Here is a 23,157-nt window from a genome sequence, read left to right on the forward strand (position 1 = left end):
AATTTTTTGAAGCTATATGCTTTATTTTTTCCGACTTTTTTTCCCCTCGTCTGTTTGACCAGTTCATCTTTCTCGAGTAACACAAAAATAACATCATGAGCCCAAGTTTTCTTCTTTTTTTTTTGCTGTTTTTTTCTCAATGCCAAAAGCAAAACTTTCAACATAACAATAAAAATTTCATGCCTGTAAGCCCCTTGACTCTCTCACCCCATTGGACACTCCTCTTCACTTTCTCCCTGGATATCTTCTTATATTCCTACCCCCTATATGTCGAACCTCTTAACATTTCCAGACTGTTTGGGGTTGTGGCTCGGTTGGTACCACCCTTGGTGGGGCGGCATACAATATTAAAGCTGCTTAAAATCATGATTACAGTACATACTTGGCTGCCAATATATGTATTTGTATTTCTATACCGATGCGATGCATATAAAATGTGCTGGCGACCATAACAATGGCGACAAGCAGCAACAAAATCGTTAACTATGTGCCATATGATGTGCCAAATGTTGAGAAAAATGCCAAAACAAAATTAAGTAGGAATGAGCAACTTGATAATTTAAGTAGCTGACTCGAATATCGTATACCTATTAAATATAAAGTCATTTTATGCCTGCTCCTTTTATGATCTGCATGTTTGAAACTGTTTTTGTAGAATATTATTGTTGTTGAAAATTATAGAACCTATCACTGGTATTAAGAAGTATCAAGCTCGTCTATAGCCAAATCGGCATTATTTTGACTTGGTCATGGCTGCCGACAGTTTGCTGCTCCTTTTTTTCAGCTGTTGTTATCATACGGCCAAATAAATGAGTTTTCGGCCACAACGAGTAAAGGCCAGAAGAACCCGCTGAAAGATTGCCAGCCGACGAAGAGGAAGAGTAAATCTTGGCCTTTATTGGTTCAATATATTCGCTGGAGTTCCTCTCTATATGTCATCAAAGATATACTTCTTGGGGAATCCATTCATATTTATGTGTGTGTGTATTGTACATACTTATATACTTGTTAGGCGCTTGTTAGCCAAACTTTTTTCTTTCGGTCCGCTTAGGTTTGCTGATGCTCCGTCGCTGTTATCGCATTTATTATGCCAATTTTGGCACAGAGTCCCCTTGCCGTTGTTATATAAGAAAGTTAAATTGCGTAGAAATTCAAGTCGCGTCGGGTGAGCAGTCCCCTTTCCATAGTTTATTTATTTTATGATGTGCATGTTGTTGATTTTTATTTTATTAGACCTTCTTGTCATCTGTCCCTTTTTTTTAGCTTTTTGCCGAGGGTTCCTGCGGCTTGTTATTTTAACCAAATTGTGGTCAATGAATTTCGTCGAAATTACATTATATTTCAAATTACATTGTGCTCTAATTACTGTGCGAAAAGTTTTCGAACAGATATGATTGATAGCACTGAATTTAGTTTTATTTCTTATAATATTTATAGGCATCATGTTGTTCCTACTTTTCTCCTCTCGTATACATATATCAATTTTCTGTCGTTTCGCACAAAAATTGAAAATTTTCGTAGCTATCCGCTCAAAGGATTTTCGGGATTTTAGGGCTAACCTTTTTTATGGGTTGCAAAACTGGGAAATTAATTCTGGTTTCGTTTCGCCTTGATTTTGTGATTCTTTATGGGCATCGTAGCCGGATAAAAGGGAAAATATGCTTAGGGTTTCGGCATGTTTTATGTGCGAAATTAATTTAGGCGAGGATTTTCCTTTGGGTTAGTTTGGGATCGCATAGGAAATGAGTTTCGTCTGTGGGCTAGCAATTTTAATTTAGTTTTAGCCCGCTCTACTCGGGTTCATCGTAGGCTTTTGTCAAGGAGTTAAGTCGTGTGGCTCGCACTGCTTTTTGCGAAGACAACTCATTACTGCTCCATAATTAGCTCTACCTGCGATGGATGGAGGCAACTATGCATGTAATTTACCAGGATAAGCAAATCAGAAGCCCATCTCCATCTCCCTAGTCCTGTCCCTCCGAACAAAAGCAATTAAGACCGACTCTTGTGATGGCGGCTAATCAAACACTGAGAGACAGAGAGTTAGAGGGACATGGCAAACGATTATTCGAAGTGTGCTTCTTTAGTGGAAAATGCTCTCGCCCCGGGGAACTCGAGCCACACTCACACACACACCCACACCCACACACAGACTTGGAAAATTTTGCAATGGGCACACGCAAAATCCTTAATTACATCCGTTTTCTGTCTGCGCGTGTATCCGGCTGAGGCCGGGGATTTCACGGTCCTTTCGGGGGTTTCGCGTACGTTTAAGAGTACAGAGTTCGAGGATAGACCATAGTTCTGTTGGAAAACCGCAGGGAAAAACATCTGGCCAAGTGAACCGCAGTGCACGGGCGGCAACTTCTCCAGTCACGTTGTGCTGTGATGTGGGTATGTGCCGCCCCCTCTCCGCCACCTTGACTCGCCGCTGCTCCTCATCATCGATGGCAAGGAGACGGACACCAGCCAGCCAGCACCCTCTTCATCAGGACGAACGAACAATTGCTTTCGGTTGTCAACCAGCTGTCCACAGTTTTTCCTCACTTTTCTTTTCGCCACATTTTTCGCACGTATTGTCCGAGTCCAAAAGCAACGCGCGTTTCATTCGTCCCACCCTCTCTGCCCACTATTTGAGTAACTTCCCCCGGTTTTTGTCACCTTACCGCCGGTCATCTGTTATCGTCCCTTCTGGTAAATTTTGGGTAAATTTCGTAGGGGTGGCTGCTCGGCGGGATTTCCCTTTTCCAAAATACTCCCCACTGACTTTGTATGATCAAACTACTTAATTTGCAGCGGACCGTCGTTATTGCTAAATTAGTCCCGGCGAAGGCTGATGAACTTTCGGTGTCATTTCATAAACTCTTATCAGAAATCGATAGTTAATTGGATTTCAACATAAATTTAATGGGTTTTCTTGGGAAAACGGGGCGCGGTGCGCCTAATGCAGCATACTGATAACGAGGTTCCTTTAATTAAAATTAGAAATTTGAGCACAGGGTGCGGTGGCAGGAACATTTCCGAGAAATAGTGAAGACAAATTTGGTGGTTGGCCGCGTTTTTTTGTTATCTGAGTACTTTTCCAAAATACAAAATGCCTTCTTATTTCCGAGTTTATTGTCGTTCTTTCATAATTAAGGCATCTTAGTTGTCTACTAAATATACACACTTATCAGACTGCTCATAACTGAGATGAAATCACAAATAAACATTTAAACATTGAGAAATGCTGAAGTAAGTAGCATTTCTAATCAATTATGCAAATTGAAGACGAAAACATGCGATTAATGAATTGAAGAGCCCATTATTCACTGTCCATAAATTTGTATAATAATTCAATTGATTAATTAAAGAAGTACTATTCCTGTCAGCTGTTGAAAAAAACGCTCATGGGCTTAACTTAAAAAGCTTATCGTTGAATGCAACAAAATTCATCAGTTCATTAATTAAATTTAGTCAAAGAAAAACTTCCGGTTAAAAAAAATAAAAACAAAAACATAACCGGGAAAACAAACAATGTGAAACCACATAAATTAAGCGGCAAGTGAACCCGAACCCTTTTGATATGATTTACAGACATGCCCGTGGGCACCAGACTGACCCACTCCGTGGACCCCTTTTGGAAGTCCCCAACCCACAAAGGAATTAGTTAGCAGGAGCCTAAGCCTTGCGGCGGTAAGGGGTTAAGGTGGACCAGCTAATGATTTCATTGGGGATGAGGCGAGATGGGATAAATTGAGGATATGATGAAACTGATATTCTCTTAGCTTTAGAGTTGATATTCGATTTCATATTAAAAAGCTTTTATGCTTACAATTTGTAAACACACTATACATTTAAATAAATATAAATAAATAATAAATTTATTTATTTCACCTTTAAATGTTATCCAAACCATTCAGATGTTCCAAAATACCCGCCAAAGGCAACGTAGTGCTCCCTAATTAGGCTCTCCATTCAAATTCTCAGTTCTAACTTTATTTGGTTTTGCGCACAATATGAAAATGCCAGACAACCACTGATAATGATGTTAATGTCTGTTATAATCATTAACCTAATGAATATGATTATGATGATGATTTTGGCCAGGAGCCAAAGGCCCTAACAGGAAATTCCAATTTGTTTTTATTTGCTTCTGCTTTCTGTGAAATCTTCACTTTGAATTTTGAATTTATGCCGGCAAATTATGACGGAAGCTTTTCCGTTGCTTTAAAAAGTTGAATTCTACTTTTCGCACTTTCGATGGCAAATTTTCCGTTTGATGAACATTTTGTATCGTTTTTCCATTTTTCGAAGCAATAATTGGCACGGCAAAATAATTTAATAAGATAAAAGCTTATTTTTCTCTCATATGCAAGTTCTTATGGTTCTGAGAGGAATAAAAACCAATTTTTACAATCACTCCAAGCTATTAAAAAATTTAGATAAATTATTTTAAAGAAGCCGCCATTAAAAAGTGTCTTTGATAAGAATAAAAGATTGTGTTAGACCGCAAATAAATTTATTCGGAATGGTAAAGTGGCCGGCCAATAAAACCAGTTTCTAGACATATTTTCATAATCTTGTTTATTTATTCAAGCTTCTCATGAAAACTTGTGTATAATTTTGTCACTTTATATTTTTTCATGTGGTGATTATTTGTTGACACCAAATAAATCATATCTTTATAATAACTTGCTTTATTTGTTTACTCTTATGGCTTTAATTTGTGTCATTTATCGGCAATTTTCTCGGTAGCCAACGTGTAAATATTCTATAGAAATTCCGGTATTTTGGGGCCACTGTTCAGGTTTTTTGTGCACCTTGGAAACTGATCACCAGTTAGCGCATGTATGCTAATTCCCAGTGGAGTCTGTGCCCGAAACGATCAAGTGACAACCAGTGAACGTTATCGCCCTTCACAGATTTGCGGCTCTCTCAGGCTTCGTTTCCTCCGTATCTCAATCTGCCACTGTATTCGAATTTGTATCTGTATCTGCGCATCAACAGCAAACAAAGTTCATCGACTTCGACATCATTCGGTGACGACACTGGCAGTCGAGTGTGAGATTCGGTTGGTGTTGAATTTTACACTTCATTCTCGCTGCCAGCTATGGGAATCATTTTAGCATTTTAATGGTTCAAATGTCCCCTTTTCCTGTTGCCTGCTTCCATGAACTTTGGCCAACAAATCGTTTTACCAAATGCATTCCCAGTATAATGCGATATGTGAGCGAAATCGCGGGATGCAAAGTGGGAGCCAACGCCAGGGAGTTTGTCCAACAACATCTTAAACCAAGTAGAACAAATATCATTTACAGTTTTTGACCCACTTTTATTTCAGCTCCTTTTTATGAACCGCCAACGGCGATGACGACAACGTCAGCAACGTATGCATTTCGATACCCAGTGTTTGAGGGGTATATTCTTTTACGGTCATTTGGGCTTGTGAACGGTTTACTTAAAACTAATAAAGTATTAAAATTTTATCAATGTAATAAGTTAGGTGAATTATATTATTCCAAAACATATCCATATAAAATTGCAATAAAAAACTTATTAAAAAAAATATTTTAAGTTTAAAAAAAATTTTAAATATACATTTTAAGTTTCAAATTCTATTAAGTTGTTTCTAAATGTTGTTGTCTAATTTTGTTAATTTTAAACTTTTTAATATTTATTTCTACAGGGTACCGTCGAGTCCGAACTTTTTCGAATGTTTTTCTCCACTTTGCTCGCCTATGAATATAATAGTAAAAGTGAATGCGATTTTTCGCCCCTTGTCCCCCGGGCTCCCCTCCTCACCAGCGATCTTTATGCATTTATGCTGAGGAGGAAACCAAGTCCTGATGATGGGGGAACGACGTTGCGACGCGGTTTACAACAGTTTTTTGCTGCCTGCCGCTGGCTGCTGACGACATTTGGTTGCGGGCTGTCGGCGTGGCTATTAAATTTCAATTATTGTTACATTTTTCACACACCGCACACGCAGAAGTCGCCAAGGAAACGGCAATGGGAAAGCGGCCAACGAGAATGGGAAATGGAAATGGAAATGGGGGACTGGAATGAAAATGAAACTGAAACTGAAAATGGAGCAATTTTTATTGATGTCCGCCGCTTGACAATTGCAATTCATTTAATTTGAAATTGAGGCACAAAAACACTTTGGGATTGTGACAAAAAAAAAAAAAAGCCAGTCCAGGTGCAACAGCAGTTGTTGCGAATTAATTAATCGTCTAAGTGAATCAGATCCGCTGAGCACACACCTGTTCAATTAGGGGCGTGGCGGCCAATCAGACGACGATTTCTGCACGCATCCATCAAACCGATTCCGGTTGTCAGAATCTCAAGGGAAAGGGAGAGGGAAAGGAAAGGGTCTCCTCGTTAACTGATTACCGGCTTAGGGCTGGCAGAACTCAAACACTTCAATGGCATTTTAATTGCGAAACTTTGGCCGGCTGCAAAAACGGCCAAGAAGTGTAGTGAAGAAAACACAGCCAAACTGGCCAACGATTGCCATTCACTGCGAACGGACTTCCGGTTTAGATTGGTTGAGTAAGAATTATTATGTGCAAAAAAAAAACTAATCAAGAAAACAGAAAACTTAAATACCTAATAAATCCATAATATGTTTAATTGTGGGAACTAATTTTATTGTTTTTATATTTCTCTATTAAAACTTTATTTTCAAATATATAATATTTCGTTTTTCTTTGCACCATTGCACCTGCCAGCGGCTAGTACAATTTTTTCCAATTTTGTATCTTTTGGTCTTTGGCCGAATCGAGCGTAAAAAGGTGAAGTCAGCCAAAGGCGCAGAGCGAAATGCAGTTAGCCTATAAAACGTAGACTGCTATCTGTACAATTGCAGATATATAGCCCGATATGCGAGTGCACACGGCAGAGTCATAAAAGAAAAACGCTCGGCGAGAAGAGCTAAACTTGCTGACATTTAGTTTGGCCCAGTTGACGCTGCAAGTTGCGGTGGCAGTTGCACTTGCAATGCCAGTTGGCGTTCCTCTTCTATATTTATGTAATTTATACCAGCGACCATAGCTTTCGAGTCTTGTTTTATGACTTCAAGTCGAGAATTTTGGTGCGGAAAAAGGGGAAGGAATGCAACAGCTCCATATGATTAAAATGTGTGCTATTTATGTGAGGCAAATGAAAGGAGCGCTTAAATTGAACTATTTTACTGCGATAAGTGTCGTAAACCCATTGAAATAATAATACCCACAGTAAAAACTCGATTTTACAGCTCATTTGCATCCATCCTCCGGCACTTTATAATCCTGTTTTTTAATAAGATTTCATTTGCATATTGCAAAACATCTTGGTAAGCTTTAACTGCAATTTTCGTGATAAGTTTGGAAACTACTTTATAATCCCAATTAATCCTCTAACTAGCTCTCACAAATGCTCAACTAGCAAAGACCTAAAATATTTACCGTCAAATGCTGCAATTCTGATGCAATTTATCTCTTGATGCAAATGATGAGCTCACCTGCAATGAAATAGAGTGGAAAAGTGCATTAGAAAAAGCAGTCGCGTAAAAGAGAGTTTAGAAATGAGGCTGCTGAAACGAAAACAAATGCAAAAACCGCAGCAAAAGCACTGACTGGTTGGCTAATTATGTATCCCAGATATGCAAGAAAAACTTTTCTCGGCAAAGAAAGCCAACTCACACACACACACACACACACTCTCGCTCCTCTAATTAGGTTGCAAGGGGGCACTTAGGGATTATACGATCTCGACGAAGTAGCTTTTCTTGTGGCTTTTTGCGTTTTGCGAACATGTAATTTAACCAAATATAGACGCATGAATAAATTCAATGGCTACAAAAAGCCAGATAATGTCGGCGATGCAAGCATAACTAACAAACGAAGCCGAAGTTCAAATACCCTATAAATTAATAACACAATTGTAGAAATAGACACATTTCGTAGTTAATGCTTAATTAATTTTTTTTAATTTTTCCCCGTAAATCTAATTTATTTTGCTACTCATATCCCCCTTAAGTAAGAGTAGATAAAGCAATGCACATGAAACGAGGACAAGCGAGAAGATTATCATACGAGAAACGGCTGCAAGCGGGGACTTGGCAGAGAAAGAAAGGCCAAAGACTTGGCCAAACAAAGGCATATTTAAATGTTATTCTGGCCAAACATTTGGAGAGGAAGCTTGCCAGTCTGCAGAACCAGTGGGGCACTTGCAACAGCAACAGCAAATGCAACGGCAGCAATGCAGCAACAACCTCGACTAGCTCGCAAGCGGGCAACTCCTTTTGGGCTGTTAATTTGCCAAACAATTGGCAGATAGCCAGGCCAACGGAGAGACCAAAAGTCAAACCCACCAGAGCCAAGGAAGCTAACAAGGAAAATAACCCAAGCTAGACGGGATGACGACGATGTTGCAGCAGCATTGCAAGCTCAAGATCTTGTTGCAGTTGCATATTTTGGCGTTGCACGTTTTGCTTGTTGCTGCTGCTGTTGCTTTCGCCGCTTCGCAGTCCGCACAGTAAATATGCCAAAAGCCAGAGCCCGCGAGGCGAAGAAGTTAAAGCGGCCCCAGACACAATCATCCAGAGCCCGGGCTCATCCAGCAGGGACTCCTCCGCCGTTTAGACCCTTCGCCCTTTTGGCCATAAACGAGTTGCTCCCCAGCGCTGGCGGAATAACAAACATTTCAAAAAGCCAGACCCCGACTTAAAAACTGCAAAACTTGATTTACAAAAACAAGAAGAACGCTCTACTGTGGCTAAACAACAAAAACAAACTACAGATGCTCTACGACGAGGTAGACAATGCAAATAAACCGAAACAAACCGCTAATAAAGTAATTTTTGGGAAACAAGTTATTACACAGGAAAAGGATGCGAACAATCTAGGATCAAGAACATCCCAAGTTGCTTAAGCAATTAAATTTAAAAAATATATCCTATAATGTTCTGAATTAATTTTTGATAATTAAACCAATAGCTTACAAAGACCTTCACTATTTTACGACATAAAATAAAGATAATAATTTAATTTAATATGATCATTCCTGTAATATAAAATCCATGTACCTTTAGCTTGAAGCTACTTCCACAAGCCAAACAATCGACAACTTTGAAGCCGGCGCTCCATAAAACTGGTTCCACTGTGGCCCCCTTGAAAAAAATAAAAAAATAAGTGACGCCGCCTTAATCCGGCATTCTTTTAGGCCAGTTCGTGATTAACTGTTGAGAGGTGGAGAGCCAACAATCGGCAATCGGGATTTCGAAGGGGCTCCGAGGAGCCAGAGATCGCCAGAGATTCGATGCATGTAACTCAATCGCTGGCCGAGATCATTAGGCTTTTATGTTGCGGTCGTTTGTTGTTGTTGTTCTTGTTGCTGTTGTTGCAGACCGGCCTGTCTGCCTTTTGTGGCTGCTTAAAAGTCGATTTCAAGTTCAGACAATGGGTAGTTGAGAGCCAAACTGATTGATGCCGCGCATCAAAAGTCGGCGCGAGAGCAAGCGGAATTGTGGCGCTCTGGATGTTTGAACAAAAGCCCTGGCCCCAAAATAACCGCCACTGCCAACTTGGCTAAGTAGTTCGCTGGCGTTTTGGTCATGAACTTTTTCGTTCGGGCTGGCCCCCCCATACACAAAAATTCCAATTTTATTCCTTTGCCAAAAACTAATGACCACAATTTTCGGGGCGTTCTTCTTCGCTGAAAGATTGATTTTTTGCTATATGACTTGCATACATATGTATATGTAGTAGGCATATGTATATATGCTTCTTGGCCGAGTTGAATTTAGCTGGTATGATTTGATTATTTGCTGGCCGACAGACAGCAGCCACGAAAATCAATTTGTGTTGCCTTCCTTCTTTTTTTTTTAAATTTGGTGTACGTGACTTCGAACTGAAGTTGGTATAATATAACGCAAACTAAAGGAGGAGCTGTGATGTACGCGAATTTCCAGCAGGGGGAAAATAAAACAATCAGCTTGAATAAATATAGCTTTTAAATAAGGCGAGCACAATTTATTTCAATAACATCATTACGTTTTAAAAACAATTAACCTTACATGTGGTGTACAACAAAGTTTAATTCGGAGTCCCAAATTCAACTCATTATTTAACACCAAAGCCAAGTTCGTGGCCGCTTAATCAATGCATGAACGAAGCCCCCCAAAAACAGGAAGTTCAACAAACGAAATTATGTTTTTTTAAACACACACAGAACAGAAAATGATCATAAAATTAAAGCAACACACAAACTGAACCAAAAAACTCATTATGTCATTGCCGAAGGTGAGGTAAGCTCAATGAAAGATAAGGTAATATCCAAACACTCAGCTGACCAGAAAGTCACTCTCATTATGGCAAGGGGTTAAAGGTAAAGCTACCGAAAACTGTGAAAATCCATGTTAGTCAGCAAAGCGCAACAAACGGGAAAACTGAGTGATTTTTCCATTCAGTTAAGTAGATGAAACCGAGGGTCAACGGACCGGTTCATTTTCGGTTTGGTAACTCTTGCATTTCATTTTCGTCATGTCATGATGCCCAAGAAAATGCTCATCAAGTTTGAATCGTCTGAAATTGCTGTCTGACTTTTTTTTAATCGTAATTATGCTTAATTATAATGATGCATACAAATTAATGGCACTTCAATAAAACGGAAAAAGCCACGACAATTACGCATTAAAAGCGGACATACGCAATTTCTGAAAAGAGGAAATGCTTTAAAAACAGGAGCATCAAAAACGATATAAGTGATGTATAATGTTCAAGAAACAATGAGTAAAGCTTATGTAGAAATGTTTAAGTCGAGCATTTTCGCACACTAACAAAATAATACAATTATTAAATTATTAAATTATTATTGGAAATACATAACTTGACATGTTACCTTACCAACGGAAAGTCTTTTCCAATAATTTATATTTTTATATACTTATTTTTTGTATACTGAAGAACTTCATATCGAGTGCATACTGTTTATCATAATTACGAGAGCCGACAAAGTGTCAAAGGGCAGCCTCAAAAAGCCAACAATGATGCCATTTAACTGCAAAGAGGATTTACCCAACGGTTGTATATACATATAGTTTATATACATGTGTATTTATAAAATAGCGTGTGCTCTGTCTGCCGAGTTGAAGTTGACAACTCTTTTGACACCGCTGTGGGCGGGGGCGTGGCAAAATGTCAGAAAAGTTGCGAAAAGTTCTTTGCCCAGAGGGTTAATGTATTTTTAAACAGTCCAGCAAAATAAATATTTTTTTTTTCCGATTTAAAAATGAACAATTTTGCTATGAAAGATTGAAGTAATCATATTAAAAAGCAGTATCTTTAAGTTAAAAAGGAGTATCTTCGAAAGTATCTTAAACAAAAAGATACTCTTTTTTAAAAGCGTTTTTTTTTCCATAATTTGACTTCCTTTAACCACTTCGTTTATAATAATTTGAGCATAAAATGCAAGTCGAGTGCTGACGTCGATGATGATATCCTCATTTCATTTCCTGGCATCTTTATGTTCATCGCCTTCCATCAGCGAATAATAACGATTATTATTATTATAAACGCCTTTTCGAAAATGTTTGTCCTGGCTTGTCGCATTATTGTCAATAATGTGGCCCATTTGTACGTCTTTCGATTCGCACAATGTGCTGCGAACACTCTTCGATTTTTACGATCCTATCAATGTCCGCATTAAAGTGTAGTTAAAATGCATCTCAGTGGTTGCTGCAATATGGACACTCCATTGGGTGCCAAATGCAAAGACGCAACATAAAAATGTTTATATTCTTCAACATTCTTGGCGTAAAATCCAATTAGCGTTGAAATATTTAGGTTTTGTTGACGTCTTTTAAGATTTTAATTAGTCAACGAAGGTTGCACATTTACTGCATGCATTTTCGAAAATAACTTGCTTAAACTATATACTAGCTTACACAGAAAATAAATGTTAATATTTATTTATTCACATCTAATAATTTATGAAGCGTAACTCAAATTACGAGTTGTTAAACACGTCTAATTTATTAAATTACAACTGACAGGTTAATTTTTTTAAATGCCAACCCGAATAAAACGCAGACATCCACACATTCAAAATCACCTAATTTCGGAGCGAAAAACATCTGTTAAGCGGCTGCCAATCACTACTGTGTCAAGTCCGTTTCCCATTTCCTATGTATATTCCGCTGGCCCAAATTATATTCAATATTTCAACTATTTTTAACGGCCCACGCCGCCAAAAAAAGCGATTTGTCTTGTCAATCAGGCCTCGCGGCTCCCAGAAGTTTACACCCAAACGACCCCCTGAATACGTGAGGAAAAACCGACTGAGTTGGAAAAATCTGGCTCCTTGGAAACTGCCGACAATCTACCGAAATGGGCATTTTTCAAGTTTACTACTCGGGCATTCATCAATTGCAACACGAAATGAAAATGCACTTCAAGTATTTTCAACCAAAAAATGACCTAACAATAAAGCTACCAAAAAAAAAGAAACGAAACGAAATAGAAATCAAAGTTGAACGGCAAACAAAGAGGGTGGTAGGTGGTCGATTCAAGTGGTTTTTCGATAATATTGCAAATGGTGAGTGGTTTGGTCGGACGGTGGGTTCCATCAAAGCCTTCTGATTGTGAGCAACAAAATAAATGTAAACAAACCGCACTGAAAAAAATAATACAAAACATACACACACACAAGGGAGCTGGCTAAGAACAATGTCATGCAATCAACTTTAGGCCAAGAGCAGCCAGCCAACAATAAAATACAGCCAACGAGCACAAGAACTGAGCTGAGCTGCAATCAGAAAACTAAAGCCATCGGAAAAGCAACAGGAGAAACAAAAACAATAATCAACATTTTTTTGTTTCTTTTTTATGTGAGTGCTTTGCTGCATTTTCCAGCTTGCAAGGTGAACAATTTTACAGTTTTCCACCCGCTTTTCCGCCGCCCGGCAAACACATTTCATTTTCATAGTTTTGTGGATTCTAGCTGCTCTTCAGGTGCTCGCCAGGTGAGAGATTAATGCGTATTATCAGCTCGTTCGTTCTGAATCCGCTTGTTCAAGGCAACCGAAAGCCACGCCAATATGTCGATTGAATTTCAGCTTTGTGGTTTTTATCGACGCAAATTGTTGCCAACAAGTTTCAGGGTTAAGTTTATTGCATGATTGCAGCCGGAAAAAATAATTCTGAAGTACTTCAGTAAATTAGAAATCTACAAGTTTAGCATGGCATTGCTTTCAAAGTGCGAAATGCGGCATTTCAAAAATTAAACAAGTTTCATGGCCAAATTTGGTTTGGCAAGTTTTTAATCGATTTTTATTTATGGAAGTTTAGTCTGTACTAAAATTGCACTATAAATAATAGAGAACGAAAATGAAGTACAATGATATTTTAAATTTATGAAAAGTTTCAGTTAAATGAATTTTTCAGCTTAATCAAAAAACTTTAAACCATTGCTCTATTAAATTATAAATAAATATTGTTTTTCACGGCACATATTAGATCAATTTAGGAGTAAAATAAAAACTAGTTAGTTTAAAAAATAATATTAAGTTTGTGAGTTACATTTTCTGCCTCGTCTCGGTTTTTGGTTTCAAATGTTCGCTCGATTTTAAGTCAAGTTTCATTAGTACTGCCATTTTTTTTTGTTTTTGCTCTGATTTCCTGTCTTTGGCAGTGCTTCTCTAATTGAAAATACGGGTAACCCCGTCCGAAACTTTTGTGGGTTATTGGTTGGGGCACTGAGTTAAATCCATAAATTTGCTGGCTGTGCAATTTATATCGCCTCGCATGGAACATCCCCATCTCACTTCGACGCGAACGCCTTTGTTTTTTTTTTTTTTTTGCCGGGTCAAGGTTGACAGAGCGCTGCGATGTACTTTTTATTTATAAAGCAGTGAGCTTCCAGAGTTGGCAAAAAGTGCCAAAAAATTTACAGAGCAGCAAATATTAACTATGACATTTATGACACACTTTTCTGCTGGCTTTCTTGCAAGAACAACGAACAACAAATACACGGTGGGAGACAACAAACAACAATTTATTGTCACGTGCCAAAAAGTACAAACACACACACACACTTATACACTCAAAAAATTGTATAACTTTGGCAAACAAGAAAAGTAAGTGAAAAACGAGCGAGAGAGCGGAAAATGAACGGGGAAAACAGCTTAGACAACATCAACTTCTTGCCAACTCGGCCCGGAGTTTTCCCAGATATATATCCACCTCTCTCTGCCCCATTCTCTGTCCCGCTCTCTCCCGCCACCAAGAAATGCCATAAATTTTGTGATTTCCCATAAATTTTCGTCTCAGCATCTCGTTTCTTCTCCCTATATTCTTTGCATTGTTCATATTTGCATATGAAATCATGTGTTAAAATGCAGAAGCTTTTTGAATATATTTTCGTGTGCAACATTTCTTCGACATTGAAGAAAGTGGACGGAGAAAGGGGGTTGGGTTGGGTTGCCACTACTAGTTCTGTTGGTAAACAAACATATAAACAGTTTTCCTTGTTCATATTTTCCAGCGTATTTTGTTAGCAAATGTCAACTTGGTTGACTGCACAGAATGCATCGATAGTTTTTCTTGATTCTCGAGTTTTTTGTTTTTATCCCGAATGAAGACACTGGTATTTTCGGATCATACGAGTAAATTTTTTTTTTTTTGCTATATTTTCTATTTTCAGCTGTTAAGTGGAAAACATAAATCCATCCTAATCGTAACTAATATTATCAGAGAAAGAATCAACAAAGAATTGCACAAGAAGAAGGCACAAGCTAACGACTGACCATTGAACGCAACATTTGCAATATCCGGTGGATTTCAAGTGTTTTTGTAGCTTTTTTTTTGGTGTCTACTCCAGGAACTAGCCAAACGAAAAACAAAAGAAATTTCTGCTGAGTCAAAGTGCAAAATAAAGAGTTCAGCTCGTTTCAATTGCTCAAATTTAGCCTTTTGTCTTCATCGACTCGTTCATTTACCAAAAAAAACTCTGGAAAATAGTGTTGACACTAGGGATTCTTTGTTATAGTATCTAGAAATTTGATTTCAGTAATAAGGAAGCTTAATAATTATGCTTTTTTGTTAAAGATTGAAACTAAATAGCTCCAAAAACGCTCAAATTTCCTGTCAGTCCGTGGTATGGTGTCCGTTCTGTCCGGAGTTTTGTGTCCGGAGAACGGTGCGAGGTTTAAAATTCCCACATCTCTGGTCTTCTTTGTATGTCGGCAGTTTCTAAGAGAGTTAACTTAACTAGTTGGTTCCGCTTTTGTTGGGTTTCTGTTTTCCTTCTTTTTTTTTTGGCCGGCGACATCGCGGGAAATTCAAACTGAACCGAATAAACAAAGGACGGCGGTGGGGGCGTGTGGCAGGCAGATCAAGGGAAAGTGGGAAAACGCTGAGACGGAGTCGCGTCAAACGCTTTTCCGCCTTCTCAGCTATGCGTGGCACGTTGCTTCGCGCTCAAATTGCTGAGAAAGGTGAGAAAATTCGAGGGAACTAAACTGGAGATTGCACGACCAAGCCAATCCAGACCGGCGAGAAAAACCAAACCAAATGATTTTTCTTCTGCGCTCGAGTACCGTCATTTTTCGGCTAGGCAGCGCGCTTAAGACGAGGATGTGAAAACCCCGGACTTGTGAAAGCCGCTGGTGTGAAATGAAATGGTGGGCAGGTAGGATCTCCAAATGAATTGGCCGTGTCGAAACAAGTTAACCTAATGCCCGACTAGCTGCTTTGCATAAATTTTTCCCCCGAATTTCCAATTAAATTTTCCAGCGGCCAAAGTCGAATATTTTGCAATGACCTCTGATCAAAGTGGTTTATCTTATCGACTGTTTGTATTTACATTATTCTAAAAATAAGTGCAAAGTTGATTTTGGGCATTGCGAATAGGCACAAGCCAAAGTCAAATATATATCGCCATCTATCAGTTTAAATTGAAATTTTATGCACAAATAAAAGTTGTTCTGAAACTTGTTTCTCAAACACATCTGCCCCATTAAAATATACGTTTTCCCAAAATATACAAATGTGCTAGAGAATGTTTTGCATGTATTAATTCATCTGTAGCGTTTAGATACTTCTCAAGTATATTTCATAGGCTCAGTTCCACGAATATAGTGGCCAAGTAACGATATGCTGATTTATTTGCTATATCTGCCGCACCTTCGTTGCTTTTCTTTGTTTCTACTTGGACACGCGCCAAAATACTTTGCTCAAGGCAGGCAAACACACCAGCAAAGACACACACACACACTTTCTGTACGTCAGAGCAAGTCATCCATCCCAGATTCTACATCCCCAACATATATCCATTGTGTCTTCCAACTCGAGTTGGGTTCACTTTCGCCATTCTGGTTCGGCGCAAGAAAAACAAACATGGCTCAGTGCGTCCGCCCCAAAGAAATGATGAAAGCCGTAGAGCGAAGAATGCCGTAGAATGAACAATTCTTTGTTACTTGTCTTGTCTTCGAGTGAGTCGAGTGAGTCACCCTAACGTAAAGAAACGCATGAGTGCGAATCGCCGCGATTGTTTGCGGTTTTTTGATGAGTGTGCTAAAATAAAGCACTCACTTTCTACAAATGTACATACTTATGTGTATGTGTCACTTTTTGGGTCTAAAAATATTGTAAAAGAAATACTCAAAATATAAATACCTAATCATATAAAATGGTTAGTAATCGTTTGTTGGATTTCGTTACCAAGCTAGCGCACAAATCAGCTAAAAAGCGACGCAGTATTGACAAATATTCAAAAATGTGAAAATAAACTTCAATCGCATTTTTCCAACACATGTGTCAAATCGTACCGAAACTGCTGCCCAAAAATAGAACCGCCAAGTATGGGAATAATTACATTTTGAAACAGACTTACGCCAAACACCAGAGATCGAAAAAGGGAGTGAAACGAAGCTAATACAAAGCAATTTATATGTGTACAAACAGACAAATGGAAATATTTGCCATACGCCAACAGAAGAACAATACTAATTGGGTTTGATGTGTGAGCGTGGAAATGAGCAGAGCAAAAACAGACATCAAACCGACGAAAATTCACACGCCTCCACACAGCGAAACGAGAATCTTTTTGGATAAATTTGGAGGGGGGTGGGGGCTAACGAATAACAATAGAAAGAATATCCAAGAGCAACGCACGTTGCAAAAATGCTCTCTGCTTTCTTTTTCAAAATCATTGCTGTTTGCACAAGTTCTTGTTTCGTTTTTTCTCCCGTAGATGTGTAATTTGTTTCAGGTTTTAATTAGTGTCGAACTTGGGCAAGAGAAATTTATGGGGGTGCGATTGGAATTGGGATTGGAATCACCTTCGGGCGATGGTGTTGTTTATTTACCTATGTAAATGCAAATGAATTATTTCGATTTGCTTTGCTTTCTGCTTATTATTGTTTTTAGTAAGCGAGTGAAGCGCATCTCGGACTGGAAATCGAATTGAGAAACCCCGATGGCCTCGATAAACTCAGCGGAATTTCCCATTAACGGGAATCGACATTTTTTTTAAACCAACTAACGGATTAACCACTCTTGTGAGTAATAATAAAATGTCGCATTAGTCGGAATAGAAGTGTATTATCAAAAAAAAATCATAACTAGCTTTTAGATGATAATGATTTTTTTTTATATCTATTATATAACGGTGAAACTAAGCAGTACTACTAAATTCAGCACAAGGAAATCTTATTGTTTGTATTTTATGGTAATTTATACTGGGAAATACAAACAAATCTCTTCAGATTTGTTTAGTTCTAAAAAACTTACTGCATTGATGATTCATTTTTAAAATTTCTCGCACTTTAGGCAACAAATCTACATTTTTAAAAATAAAGTAATATGAACGCAAATTTTACATTATTTATGCTTTCAATTATAAAAAAAATATATATTTAAAAAAAATCAGATTTTGTTGAAACATTCTAACGTGACTAGCCCAGCGAAACAAACTTTTGCAAAACCTGTTCTAAGCTAAACTACTTAAAAACCTTTTAAAACTTGTAGTCAATTAACAAAAGTTGAACAGTCTGGGCAAAAATTAAACTTTTAAATAAATCGAAAGGCCAATAAATTATAAAACCGATGGCAAAAACTAATTTTTTTTAATGGGAGAGAGGGAAATACAAACAAATAAAGCATAATTGGGAGGGGCAACAAGAACAACAACAATAAGAAATGGACATTAGGAAGATGAGCGCGAAGAAGAAGATGCGATTGGAAGGCACGGGAGCGCAAAGAATAGAAAAACTAAAAGTAATCTAAACGGCAACCTGTGCAGCGTGAACGAGCGAGACAGCTGCTCAAACCGGTATCGCAACAACAATTGAACCGCAAAGAAAACGCGAAGAAGACACACACACGGACTATAAGAAAATAATGTTAGCCACTAAAACAAAAACAGAACGAAACGAAGACACAAAGATAATGATTGACAAAGCCAGCAATGTAAAACTGCAACCAGGACAGAGTGAAAAGGAGAGTACGGTAAAAAAGAGACGAATCTGCGGCACAAAAGAGAAGAGGAGAACATGCAACAAGCTGCAATTGCCCAAAATAAGAACAACAAACCAGACCGCACGGCTATTTTTGTCGTTAGATTAAATATTTCAGATATTTTCGCACAGTTTCACCCACATTCGCCAAAACCAAATTATTTATAAACAAAGTAAGTGGAAGCTCACCTGATAACTGCAAATTAGGCGCCTGTAACTTTGGATTATATGGAAAATCTCAATTTAAATTTGTTGTTGGCTGTTGCTTTGCTTGTTGTTGCTGCCGCTGCTGTTGTTGTTGTTGAATTTCACGCGAAAGCAGGCAAAACAACAACATAAAATCACAAACACTTGCACGCACATACGTCACACACACCCGCACACACACACGGGCCGCACACACACTTGGACAGCTGAGACATAAACACACGGAGAGCAAATCGCAGCGAGAATGGGAGAGAGAAAGAGACAGAGAGCGATAACAAATTTGTTTTCTGGTTTTTCTTCACGATTTTATTACACGCTTTTCGAATGGCTAACCATATTTTGATTCACATTTAATTCGCCCCAATCACAGTGTGTGCCGTGCGCTTGCTAATTTTCGATTTTCCACCGCAGAACTCCGCCCGTTTTGCTGCTGTTCTGGCAATCGTCTCTCTCCTGGCTAAAAACATATGATTTCGGTTGACGGAATCACGATAAAAACACATAAATGCGAACAGGGCGCGCGCAACAACCTCCCACGACAATCTCTCGCTTCGGAATTTGGAACGAAACTGCCACTTTTTCAGCGAAACGCGCTTAAATACCCGACTAGAGATGGGAGCGCATCGCGAACCGGTTCGATAGTTCGTCAGCGACCAGCATGCGCACAGTGTGGCAAAAGAGTGGGAGGTGTGCAATCGAACTGAGCAGTAGATTATTTATTTTTTAACAAGTCGGATGGCTCGAACTTTGAAAATAAGTTTTGGATCGGCAGAAATTAAAACTTTGTACAATTAATGCTTTTAACAGTAACTCAACACTTTGTGACGTCAGTGGTATAACGTACGATATGTTCAAAATATTGAATTTGATTAGTTATAGTTATATAGAATAACTAGTAATACAGCTTATTGAACTGTAAAAAACATTTACATATTAAAAACTGCATATATTTGCCTTGTGACAACCTTACTTTATGTTTCGTGCGTCACCTTACTTTTTGCTACCTTGCTGCATCAGCTGTTTGTGTTGTGCGGCGAAGAATGGATTTGACGCTGGACAAAAAGCTGCAGGGATTCCAGTTGGTGGCCCAAGAAAAGGTAAAATATTGAGTCGGAAGAGTGAAACGATTAACCACATGCAATTCAATTGCAGCTTTGTTCCATACTATGTAGCATACCTGGAAAGAAGGAGTTAATTTTGGAGCCAGACTTGATAAAGCCACTGGAACATGTTGTCACTGCCTCCTGGCTGAAGTAGGTGTTTAGTACATATTTTATACATATATACTACTTATATATACCCCTTAACAGGTTGAAGGGCATACAAAGGATCTACAAACATGATGCGGCGCAATCTTTGCCCCGATCCGCCGATCAGGTGCACATCTACATGATCCGCAGTGTTTTGGGCACATTTCAGACACTACTCAAGCAATTGCAACCAGTGGCCTCAGAGGAAATGCCGGACATCTCCATGAAAATGTACCACATAGTCTGTGTGCCCAGTTGCTACTCCTATTTCCAAACCCTGCTGGAACAGGCTGGTCTGTACGGACTGGTGCAACTTCATCACTTTAACTGGGACTTCATCTACTTTGATCAGGGAGTTCTCAGCTTGGAGCTGCCCAATGTGAGTAGACGTACATAGAACATTCCGAAAATAATCTTTTATACTGGATATTCTTATTATTCAGCTCTACAAGTGTCTCTACCTCCAGAGAAACACATCTCCATTGCCTTCGGTAGCTCAGAGTTTGCGATTGCTTCAGATGATTTGCGGGCAACCGTCTTTGATTCTGAGCTTTGGCCAACACTCGTCGCAGCTAATGCAGATGGTGAAGACTCTTGGCAAACTTCCGTCACCCACAAATCCTCCAGACTATGGCGGCTGGCTGGTTATCGATCGGGATAAGGATTACCCCGCCAGTTTGCTCACTCCGGCCATCTATGCAGGTCTTCTCTTGGAAGTTTTCGAGCAACGTTCCGGCGAGATTCTGGTAGACAATTCCAAGAACAAGATCAGCAGCCAGCGTGTGGAGTTACTCCAGGGAAAGAAACCCAAGACAGGCGTGAACTCAGCCAGCAAGCCATGTTCCATTCGTCTGAACTCCACCTCCGATGAGATCTACGGCGATAATCGGTACAAGCGATTCGCACAGGTCAGCAGTTTGATTCACGCACAAGTAAAAGCCCTGGGCTTGGAACTGCAGAAACTCAATGACATGCAGCTGGACGAGATGCACGACTATGTGGCCAGAAAGCTGCCCAAACTAACCGAGCTCAAAAGCAAAGTCCTTAGGCATCTGAATGCCAGCGAGATTGTGATCCAAATGATGGGTAACTTCAGGAAGCTGCAAACGCTGGAGGAGGACATACTAAACAATGATTCAAGAAAGCGATTGCTAAGCGAGATCGACGAGCTGTTGACCACAGATGGCCAGAGATTTAATACCTTGCGACTGCTGTGCCTCTTGCATCACTGCGTTGGCGTGGCGTCCGAGGAGCTGCAGATCTTTGCGCGGAACTATTGCAATCTGTTTGGACACCAGGAGTTGGGTGTGTTCCAGCAGTTGTCGCAGGCGGCCTTGTTGCCACCACTTGTGGTGGAGAAAAAGGCGCCAACGAAACTGCTTTCAAATCTACCTCTGCCCAAGTTCCAGCAAACGGAGTTCCAGGCCAATGCAAACCGACTAAAGCTTTTGACTTCGAGTGGAGATGGTCAGGATGGTGGTTCCTCCTCCAGGAACCAAGCTAGTGGCTTGCAGTCCTGTCCCAGTTTTGTGTTCAATGGCACCTACATACCATTGGTGGCGCAGCTCTGCTCCATTTTGCTGAAAACCAATAGTGCTGAGGAGTTGTCCTCGAAGCTGGGCATGATTGAAGGGCTGCAACTTCACCTGGACAGCGGAAAAATCACGCCCAAGGCCTTTGCCAGTCAACTGAAGGTAAACGGAGTTGCAGACCAGGATGTGTTCCCCTTGCGTCTCAGGAATCTCTTTGTTTTTATTGTGGGTGGAGCCAGTTATGCGGAAATCGCCGCCTGCGATTTTGTGGCAAAGCTAACAGGTGCCCAGATAACCGTGGCATCCGACTCTCTAATGGCGGGCAGTGATTTGATAGCCACCGCCTTCAACCGCTGACCATGAAGTAACTAAGAATCTGTGTATCAAATGATTTATATATTTTTATACAAACAATGATGACAAAGCTTGTGATTAACAATTTTCGAAGTTTACAACTTAAACAATGCTCTTTTTGAATAAATATTACCTAAAAGTGGCATTGGCTACTTATCACCACTGGCTCTGGTCATTCCAGGCACTCTGTAGAGCAGCTCACCGTCGTCATCGTAGTAGGCATCCTCCACCCGGTAAGTAGCTCCTTGGCGATGCAGTTTCCGGGGAATAACAATGCGTGTTTTCACCTGGGTTATTTCATACTTGCGCTGATCCGCGGCACTGATCACGATCTCGCTGCTCGCAAACTTGGGCACGAAGCTGGGCAGGAATCCGGTGCCACTGGGATTCTCGATGGGTCGCTTCATTTCCTCTGGCACGGTGGGCACAGACTCAACGAGGTGCAGTTCCTTAAGCTCCTGCAGGCGCATCTTCTTTTTATTACGGATTTTATCCAGCAAATAGGTTTCATCTTCGGCAGCAGAGGGTGGAGCTTCATAGCCGGATGGGATTTGTGGTGCAGGCATTTCCTCTGTTATTTTGCTACTGCTGCCCAGCAGCTTGCGGAATTCGTTGCCTTGCGGAGTGGGTAGTTGTGATTTTGTGGGCCAATCCTGGGTTTTTAGCTCCCGCAGATCCTGTCGCCTTCGCTCGGCGAATTTCTGCAGATGCTGCAGGAGAGCCGGTGGGATACTGAAGTCACCCTTTCCCGTCCTTAAAAGCTGCCAATTTTTAATGACGGTTTCATCGTGGGAGCGTATCCTTTGCACACTTCTCGGCCGCCACTTGGCCCGCAGAATTTTCTGCACAATGTCCGGAGTGGCGGGAAAACTTTCGGCCAATCGCTCAACGCTCCATTCCTCGGGATCTCGCTCGTGGAGCAGGCGCATCTGCTCCTTTTCGGCATGAAGCAAGAGATTGGGTAGCTTAGCGTCCCGGAAATACTTGTGCTTTATCATAAACTGACGGATGCGATCGCGGTGCTGCTGCTGCTCCCTCTCGTACTGCCGATGGGTCTTCTGCACGTCCATGAAATCCGACTCCAGATCGGCGTAATCTTCGCTAGCTTCGCTGCTCTTTGCCGGGTGCTCCTGCAGCTGTTCCAGCTGGTAACCCAGGCCAGGATTGGCGCGACGAGGAGCTCTCGCAAACAGACAGGAGCGAGCAGTGTGTAGGCCGCGTTGGATCATGCGGGCAGTCATCTTGGTAGACAATTTTAAGTCATTTAAACTTTTTGTTTACATAAACAGCCGCATGCAAACCGCGACTAAAGATATCGATATATGTGCGCTTATCGTCT

The 23,157-nt window shown here is 40.1% G+C and overlaps 3 protein-coding genes across 5 annotated transcripts in view; 1 reads left to right on the forward strand and 2 right to left on the reverse strand.

Annotated features, from left to right (window-relative positions):
* The window catches only part of LOC117145707 (furin-like protease 1), a 129,151-nt gene extending 109,891 nt beyond the window's left edge, over positions 1-19,260 (reverse strand). For all 3 annotated transcript variants that reach the window (XM_033311453.1, XM_033311452.1, XM_033311451.1), the window contains exon 1: positions 18,665-19,260. The gene's annotated coding sequence lies outside the window, so the exon portion shown is untranslated. The remainder of the gene's footprint in view (positions 1-18,664) is intronic.
* A 415-nt stretch (positions 19,261-19,675) lies between these two features.
* Positions 19,676-21,963, forward strand: LOC117144321 (vacuolar protein sorting-associated protein 33B). Its single transcript, XM_033309433.1, has 4 exons — positions 19,676-19,779; positions 19,835-19,935; positions 19,993-20,311; positions 20,376-21,963. Exons 1-4 carry the CDS (start codon positions 19,723-19,725, stop codon positions 21,819-21,821), a joined length of 1,923 nt encoding a protein of 640 aa, XP_033165324.1. The 5' UTR covers positions 19,676-19,722; the 3' UTR covers positions 21,822-21,963.
* On the reverse strand, positions 21,941-23,124 carry LOC117144322. The gene has a single exon (XM_033309434.1). The coding sequence runs from the start codon at positions 23,057-23,059 to the stop codon at positions 21,968-21,970; it is 1,092 nt and encodes a 363-aa protein (XP_033165325.1). The 5' UTR covers positions 23,060-23,124; the 3' UTR covers positions 21,941-21,967.
* Positions 23,125-23,157: the final 33 nt, after the last annotated feature.

The sequence above is a fragment of the Drosophila mauritiana genome, chromosome 3R (genome assembly GCF_004382145.1).
Source record: "Drosophila mauritiana strain mau12 chromosome 3R, ASM438214v1, whole genome shotgun sequence".
NCBI classification, from domain to species: Eukaryota; Metazoa; Arthropoda; class Insecta; order Diptera; family Drosophilidae; genus Drosophila; species Drosophila mauritiana.